The following is a 9,213-nucleotide window of genomic DNA, read 5'->3' as shown; positions in this document are numbered from 1 at the left end:
GATTATCAGTTCTCTCTGGTGTTTAGGGTGGAAGTAGAGAACTCTGAGTCCCATATTCTTTAATTCAGCCTTGGCTAAAACATTCGGCTGAAGCAGAAGCATTTAATGAGAAACACTGAGAAAATGGGGATCTGCTAAAACAGGTACTTTTGAAAAGAACAACCCTGTGCTAGACAGTAGATATTTTTTAGATAGATAAGAAAATAGATGTTTCCCTGGACAAACCTGTTAAATCTACTGTATCTGGGGATCCCTGGGTGGCTCAGTGGTTTAGCACTGCCTTCTGCCCAGGGCGTGATCCTGGAGACTCAGGATCAAGTCCCACATTGGGCTCCCTGTAGGGAGCCTGCTTCTCCCTCTGCCTGTGTCTGTCTCTGTCTCTCTCTCTCTCTCTCTCTCTGTGTCTGTGATGAATAAATAAATAAAAATCTTTTTTTTTAAAAATCTACATGTATCTGAGCAGCATAAAGTTAAGCTCTGGCTAAGTCTTTGTGATGAGAAGTATAAGGAGCTTTCTTGGAATATTTATCGTGTTGTGTTAACAGTTCTATGCACTGTTTTCTTGTAACCTTTCTTGTAACCAGAGTGTGTTTGCCACGAGATAGTCCAAGTTTTCAGGTTAATTTGGTATAGATAATGGTGTTTGTTCACTTTAAGTTCTAAACTACGTTTCTTATTGGAGGCTAACTTTACTCGCAACCGTGGTGACTCAGTTCGATTAACTCAGCCTCTGTAGAACGGTTGTGTGGGTCCTTAAGTTAAAGTTAGAACCATAGCTCAAGGCACAACCTTTTATGAATACTTATTTATTTATAACTTCAACAGATTAACCTTGAAACACAATTCAGAGACTCAACCTGTTATGATATGTGAGGTTTCATGATGATGTGCTTTGCCATAGCTCCGTGAAACTCATTTTCTGAGGTGTTCAATGGGCTTCTTTGATAGGGGAAACTCATGTCTCTGGTTTGGGGAAATGTCTGTATATTCATTTTGGAGGAGTGAGAAGCCTGGGTTATTTATCCATTTATCCATTGATCACTGCAGAAGGTCCAACATCTAACTAATAGTTAAGCTTTCAGTTTATTTAACAATATGTGTCCAGAGTGCCTGGCTGGCTCAGTGGGTAGAGCATGTGACTCTTGATCTTGGGGTTATGGGTTCAAGCCCCATGTCGTACGTAGAAATTACTTAAAAATCAAATCTTAAAAAAACCAAAAATACATTTCTGTTCTTTTATTCTATGCCTCCTGTTAATCAGATATTGTGCCTCCTAGAATGATTCTCTACTTTCCTTACATTTTTCTCTGTATTTTCCATGGCTCTATCGCCTTAGCCCAATAGGACCTTAATGTCATCTTTCACTCCACCTTCTGAACTTGTAAAAAATTTAACTTAGGCTATTTTTGGCCTCTGATGATTATTCTCAATTCATGATGCAGAATTTTCTATTTCTGATGGTATCCAACAACAGGGGCATGTGTGGTATTTGGGTGTGCAAGTGTGTGTGTGTGTGTGTGTGTGTGTAATTCTTTACTTGTATGGTCTGTTTTGTGTGCTCAAATGTTTTGGTTTCTCCCACAATGGTAATGCTTGTCTATGTTCACACTGAAGAGTAGGTGCTAAGAAGTGGGCCCACAGGGTGTGTGACGGGAGCTTGGGTCTGGTGGGCCCGCTGGAGTGCTTGGCCAAGAGCCAGCACTTTCACTCCCATGTCAGCACCTGAAGGCCTCTCTTCCAAAGAAGGTCCTAGGAGGGGTGGCACAGGGCCGGAAGAGTCTCCCTGCCAGAAATCTAGAGGCAAATAGGGCAAATATGCTGGGCAGACCTGCCATCTGGTTACTCCGTCCAGGAGGAGCTTGCCACCCTCAGCTGTCAGTTCCTTGGGGATCTACCTCGGTGGCAGGGAGCCCCTTCCCCCTCAGCCCCGTCCAATGCCCAATGGAGGTGAGCACCTGGCGTCTCTGTTTGGGGCTGAACCTGAGCAGCACAGCCAGGCCTGCTCACTGTGCCATGAGTGACCAGTGTCACCTAAGGTATCTGGAAAATGCTGAGTTCTCTTTTGAAAACCTGTCACAGCAGTTGCAGCAGACACTGTTGATGCCACATTTCCCTGGAGCTCATGTTCACAGACCCACGACCCCTCCTGCAAACACCGTGGCCATAGGAGCTTGGGTGGGTGAGGACATGTTGGAGAGCAGCCACCAGCCCCAGAATGAGCAGTAGTGGTGGTAGCTGACCACCCTTCTGACTCACCAAGTGGCAACTGGGAAGTCTCCAGCAGGACCGAGCCCCAGTGGCTCACAGCAGGACACTCTTGTGGATGCCTGCCGTTCCTTGGAGCTAAGTCAGTGCTTTGGCTTTCCCTCCAGACACCTCCTGGGATTGTCTCCCAGATACACTTGTGTCACTTTAATCCTCACTTTAGAGCCTGGATCTGAGGGACTCAGATGCAGCCAGTCAGCACCAGGCCAGACCCTTGCATGCACTCTCTTGATCAGAGCTGGCCATAAGCACTCACTGTGGGCATCCATTCTGATTTGCCATCTTAAGTGGGATGAGCATCCTATCACCTCTGCCCCTGTGGGGTCTTCGCACAGCATGGAGAAGCAGGTGCTTCCACCTCGTTTCACACAAGGGGAAACTGAGGCTCAAAATGTTGCCTCAGGTTATACAGCCAAGAAACTGGGAGGCTGTTACCAGAATCCTCTCTCCCTGACTCTCAAGTCCTGTGTCCTCAATGTGGGAGTGTTTGCTCCGCACAGGAACCAAATGAAAAGTCATTCAGAAACCAGGCCCCAGGAATCTCAGTAATGTTCCCAACACTATAAACACCTATTCGATAACAAATAAATTAGTTTCCCTCCCTTTGTGGTTTAGAGAAAGCATTATTGATGCACGGAAGGGAAAAAACAAATGTCATCGCTTGAACGGGAAAACAATCCCAAATTTAGGAGGAGAATTTGTGAGCACAGGACACAAAGCATGTTGCAGAGTGGGGGTTAGAAGGCATGGGAGATTCAAGGGTCCTTTGGGAAATTATTGGTTTCCCAAGATTCTATCTTTCAGGGCAATTTTTGGTTCGTGCTGGAGTGGCTGCGTGATAGACTGGAGGATAGAGCGTGCATAGGGCCCTGGCATCACAAGTGGGTCTGGGTGACACCCCGGCTCTGAGGGTCTGTATGTTTTCTCCTCTGTAAGGACATTTTGTGGGGGTTCCTGGGAGGTGCATCTTTGAAACACAACACCGCAGATGCTAAGATTCTTTACTCCTGGGTGACGTTAAGCTAAGACATGCGGAGAGAAAGAAGTGGACCCATCGGGGTCATCCTGCTGTGTGTGTGTGTGGGAATGAAGCTCTGCATTTGGATCTTCCTGGTGCAGAATCTCTTCCCCAAACAGTTGTTGTAAAGCTCTTTCCAAACATCAAAACAAGCTGTTCATCTTTGCGGCATGAGTGTCCATGGAGTTTGTTTCGATGAAGCTACCCAAGGAGTGGCTGTGTGACTGTTTCTGAAACAACATAGAAGAGGGAATACAGATGGTCAGTAAGCTCTTCAGATGTGAAATGGATTGTTTTCTTTCTCTTTGCACCAGATTCTGATCCTGAAAAATAAACTTTCAGATATAAACATTCCGGAAATAGGAAAACTGGATATAATAGCTGCTGAAAAGTCGGTTAAAGCCCAATCTTACCCACTCTTGTTTGAATACAGATGCAGTGGAGGACGGGAGACCGCCTGGTTTTGAACTCCTGGCCACAGGGGCCGCAAAGGCAGCAAAGCCCATGAGACAAAGCGGGTAGGGAGCTACACAGCTGCCCACAGGCATCCCAGAGCACACTAGCCACATTATTAGTGGTAGGTTATTTTGGATGGTTCTTTTTTTAAAATCCATTTAATAAATATGCACCGAAAAGCCTACTTAGTGTCATTTACGCTTCTGAGGAAGACATTTGATACAAATAAAGTGCTCCAGGGTTGATTTACCTTTGGCATGAAAGCCATCATCGCTGATGAAGCATAAAGGGTGGCATTCTATAAGCTGATCAAGGCAGCGCTGAAACAACAAAGCCAAGAATTACCGTACACGTTCGCTGCCAGGTATTTGGAGCGCATGCTAATTTCCCGCATCATCTTGGGATGCCAGGTCTGGCTGCAGTAGCAGCTCCATCGAGGGGGGGATGCCAGCACCCCACAACCTAATTTAAAATAATCAAGTCCAGATGCTGGTGCCAAAAAAGAGGTTTGCACCATTCACCACCATGACCTAGATCATATTTCAAAAGTGTCAAATCAAAGCTGTCCCACCAAAGCCTGATTTCTTTTTTTTTTTCAAAGCCTGATTTCTTAATGAATTCCTTATGTATTCATCTCTTGAATACAGAAAGTGGGGTATCCGCTGGGGAGTCAAAGATTTACAAAAACAAAACCTACGGGTGTTATGCTTTGTGAAACACACCCTGTGCAGTGAATATCTCGCTATGGAATTATTTACTGCCTCATTAACATGTTTTCGTTTAAAAAGCCACATCTGAGAGGCATCATAATGTTGATGGAGAAGAGGGAGCATGCGCTGAAGGGAGCTCGTTGAAATCTCAATATTTTAGAGGTTTTAAAAAATGCTGACATTCTATCATGTTAATCCAGTGCTGTTGAGAGTAAAATTTTAAAAATCTTCTCATTTTTCTATGTTAAATGTTGGTCTCCTTTCCTGAAGAAAGACTCTGGCTAAGAGTTGTCTTTTGAGTCCTTATACTAAGTATGTCTGGATCCTGAATAAAGCAAGCTTTTTGCTTTTTTGAAAAGCAAAAAGGCGTATGATCCTCAAGGTTAGATAAATACCTATATACAGACAGAGAGATGGATGGACTGAAGGGTAGATGAACAGAGATATAAGCAGGTAGTATCAGCTTTTGGAGAATAACACTCTCCTACCTTCAGATTAGTGTTCAATGAATGGGTTTCTGCTCAGAAAGGTGCAGCCTACAAACTCCAGGAAGCATTCTTGAGTACTCTTGTCCAAGTACTCCAGAGAATGGGGCTCTGTCTCAAAATGGCTTCAGAATCCTGAAGTTATTATTATTATTTTTTAATAGAGATAATTCTAAAGCATAGTACTTTTTTTAAGATTTTATTTATTTACTCATGAGAGACACACAGAGAGGCAGAGACACAGGCAGAGGGAGAAGCAGGCTCCATGCAGGGAGCCTGACGTGGAACTCGATACCGGGTCTCCAGGATCATGCCCTGGACTGAAGGAGGCACCAAACCGCTGAGCCTCCCGGGCTGCCCAGGATCCTGAAGTTAGATTATGAAAACTCCACTCACTCGTTCATTCAACCAGTAATCACTCGAATGGCTGCTCTGTGCGAGGGCAGTGGCTCTTGTGGCTATGGATTTCAAGTGGTTCATTCCAGTTTCCATTTTGCAAAACCTTAAATGGTACTTCTAGCTTCAGAACAAGAACTCATAGGGACGTCTGGGTGGCTCAGAGGTTGAGCATCTGCCTTTGGCTCAGAGCGTGATCCCACGGTCCGAGGATTGAGTCCCACATCAGGCTCCCTGCATGGAGCCTGCTTCTCCTTCTGCCTATGTCTCTGCCTGCCTCTCTCTCTCTGTGTCTCTCACGAATAAATAAATTAAATCTTTTAAAAAAAAAAGGAAAAGAAAAGAACAAGAATGCATAAATTCACTTATCCACCTCCTCTCTCCCAAATACAACTAAATAGCCTGGAAATAATCAGACAGAGAATGGCAAAAGGACTCTGAAAGTGGAAAAGAAGAGGGGGACTGGTTGGAGACCTCAGGTCTTCAGGTGTGGTCATGTGCTGAGGGCTTTGAGCTCCTATATGCCCCACATGGGTGCCAAAGAGGCCTGAAACCTGGAACTGCCAATGGCAGAGACAAGTAAATAAGAAAGGCCTGGTGGAAGAACTGGGCAAGGAGGAGCCCAACAGAGCCCAGATGGAGGCTACTAACCAACTTCGGGGACACAGCAGGGAGCCCAATTTGCCTTCAAAGCCCCACTGGGCTGACACAACCCTGACTCTGCACTCAGGAACTGCTCGGGAATGCTGCTGACCCTCCAGGGAGCAGCATCAGCACAGCCCAGCAACTCTGTGCTCAGCACCTGTGGCAGGAGAAGACCCAGGCCCAGAGGCTTAAGCCCTTCCATGGCAGAAGGCGGTCTAGTAACATAGATGGTCCAACCTTTCAGACAGCAACAGCGGGGGTGGAGTGAGAACCCCAGAAGTGCCAGAAGAATGAGGCTGGCCAGCAGCACTGTAAAGCTCTAATACTAACCTGTCACTGAACCACAGCCTACAGAAGTGGGTCAGAACCTAGACAGTAAATGTAAAGGGGACACTTTCACTGCTAAAATATAAGATTTAAGTAGCATTGAGTCCCCTAACACAATAACCAAAATGTCTGGGATACAATAAAAATTCATTCATCATACCAACAATCAGGAAAACTACCCTGTGAGAAAGAAAAATCACTGGATACCAATATTGAAGTGAAAGGATGTTGAAATTATTTGCCAAGGATTTTAAAACAGTGTAATTAAGAATGTTTCAATAAATAATGACAAATTCTCTTGAGAAAAATGGAAAAATAAAAAATCTCTGCAAAGAAATAGAAGTTATAAAAACTCATTGAATGAATTCAATAGTAGAATGGAGAGGACTTTGGATAGAATCCATGAACTTGAAGACAGATCAATGGAGTTTATTCTGTCTGAGTAAAACACAGAAAATAACCTTAAAAAAAAATGAATGGAGTCTCAGGGATCTGTGAAACAGATGTCTAACTAAGTATCCAAAATATCCAACATTTATCATCTGAGTTCCAGAAAAAGAGAAAGAAGGTGTGGCTAGCTGACAACTTCCCAAATTTGGCAAAAGACATAATACTACAGATTTAAGAATCTGGGGGAAATCCAAATTGGATAAACTCAAAGAAATCCAAACAAAGACATGTCATCATTATTAAATTTTTAAAAAACTAAAGACAAAAAAAAATCTTAAAAACCAGGGAGAAGTGATGCATTACTTGTACTGGGACACTGAATTAATAACACCAGATTTCTTTCCTGAAACCATCAAGGCCAGAAGTCGGTGGTACATTTTTCTAGACATAAAAGAAAAGATCTGTCAACCATGTATCCTGGCAAAACTATCCTTAAAAAATTAGGGGGAAATAGACTTCTCAGATGAAGGAAATTTAAAGAATTTGGTGCTAGCATACCTACATTTAAAGGTTGGTAAAGGAAAACCCCCAAACACTAAAAAAGAAAAAAAGAAAGTTACCGATTGAATTGTGCCCACTCATTCCTATGTTGAAGCCCAACCTCCAATGAGATGGTTTTTGGAGATAAGAACTTTAAGGAGGTACCTAAGTTAATAAGCAAGGCTCTAAGGATGGGGTCCTCCTCTGATAGGACCAACAAGAAGAGGAAGAGACCCAGGGCATGTGCACATAGAAGCCATTTGAGGACATGGGCGGGGTGGGGGGGGGGGGCGGGTAGCCTATGAACCAAGGAGAGAGGCCTCAGGAGAAACAACGCCTCCCAATATCTCTCACCTTGGACTTGCAGCCTCCAGAACTGTGAGGGATGCACTTCTGCTCCTTAAGCCCCCAGGCCGTAGGATGTCTAATAGCAGCCTGAGCAGAGTAAAGCAGAGAATGACAACAGACAGATGGTAGGACCTACAGAGGAGAAGACAAGGACAGTGGAATGAGAAGACAGAGGCAGGCAAACCTAACAGACTGTTCTTCCCCTCTTGAGTTTAAGTATACTTTATATTTGAAGCCAAAATTATAACACCATTTGATGTGGTGCTCAGTGCATGCAGGGGAAAACACTTAAGACAATTATATTTAAGAAGTGGGGAGAGTCAAAGATCTAAATGGAGGTAAGGCTTCTACACTCAGGGTAAAACACTGATAGAGCACAGGTGGTGGGGTATCACAGCGGTATCGGGTCACAGGGCAACTGGCAGTAAAGTTACACAAAGCGATATATAAAAAAAAGTTATAAATAAAGAAGAATCTAATGCTGAATAATGGTCAAGTAACTCACAAGAAGGCAAGCAAAACAAAAACAAAGACAAAAAACCCCGCAGAGGAATGAAAAAAAGAGGACAAATAGAAAACAAAACACTAAAATGGCAGACTTAAGCTCTAATATAAATGACTATTTTAAATAGTAGTAGGATAAATATACCAGTTAAAAGACAGAGACCAGTTGTTCTTCAGTAAAGCTGGAAAAAATTAAGAATGCAGAAAGGTTGAGATAGCGTGGGTAACACACATGACTCAATCACTTGCAGTCTATGAGAAACATGACTTCACAATAACACCATAGATACGTAGGAAAGAAAAGGATGGCAAAGCTGTATCATGCAAATGTGAATTAGAAAAGAAGCAAGAGCGACTATAATAACACCAAAGAAAGTAAGCTTCAGAGCAAAAAAAAAAAGTTATTTAGGAACAAAAGAGGGCATCACAGAATGATAAAGGCTCAGTCAACCCACTAAGATCCAGCAATCCTAAGTTTAGGTATAGCACACAGCAAAGTTTCAAGTTTTTCCACGGAGCAAAAACTGGTGAAGAAAGAAACAGACACACTCACGGTTGTAGCTGGGGATTTCAAAACCCAGCCTGCAGTGTTTGCTAGAACTATTAGAGATAAAACCAGCAAGGCTGCAACGAACAACGCCACAGCCCACTGGGTTTGCCTGACATTACGGAATACTCCACCCGGTAACAGGAGGATACATACCGTAGGCAAGTCTCAGGGAACACTCACTGTGAAGAAAGGCCATTTCCTTGGTCATACAACAAACCTTAGCCAATCTGAAAGAATTTAAATTGTACAGAGTGTGTTTTCTAACCAGAACAGAATCAAATTAGAAAACAGTAAGTGAAAGACGACAGAACCATCTCCAAATTCTTGGAAATTCAGTAACACTTCTAAATAATTTGTGGGGCAAAACAGAAGTCTCAAAGGAAACTGAAAAATAAATGAATGAAGGTGAATGAACATTGAAATGAAATTGAAAATACAACATCAAAGCTTGTGGGGTTCAGCCAATATGGTGTTTACATTAGAAAATAAATGTTTACGTTACATTAGAAAAGAGAAAATATATCAATCAGTAATCTAAATCCCCAGCTCAAGAGGCTGGAAAAAGAAGAGAAAGGAAAA

The 9,213-nt window shown here is 43.2% G+C and overlaps 1 protein-coding gene across 1 annotated transcript in view; it reads right to left on the bottom strand.

Annotated features, from left to right (window-relative positions):
* Positions 1-3,250: 3,250 nt before the first annotated feature.
* SPTLC1 (serine palmitoyltransferase long chain base subunit 1) overlaps positions 3,251-9,213 on the bottom strand; it is a 65,080-nt gene continuing 59,117 nt past the window's right edge. Inside the window, exon 15 of the mRNA XM_025423560.3 lies at positions 3,251-3,513. Within this exon, the coding sequence (XP_025279345.1) occupies positions 3,441-3,513 (73 nt within the window). The 3' untranslated portion in view covers positions 3,251-3,440. The remainder of the gene's footprint in view (positions 3,514-9,213) is intronic.

Source organism: Canis lupus, chromosome 1 (assembly GCF_003254725.2).
Source record: "Canis lupus dingo isolate Sandy chromosome 1, ASM325472v2, whole genome shotgun sequence".
Taxonomy (NCBI): domain Eukaryota; kingdom Metazoa; phylum Chordata; class Mammalia; order Carnivora; family Canidae; genus Canis; species Canis lupus.
This window is presented reverse-complemented; position numbering and strand designations above follow the sequence as displayed.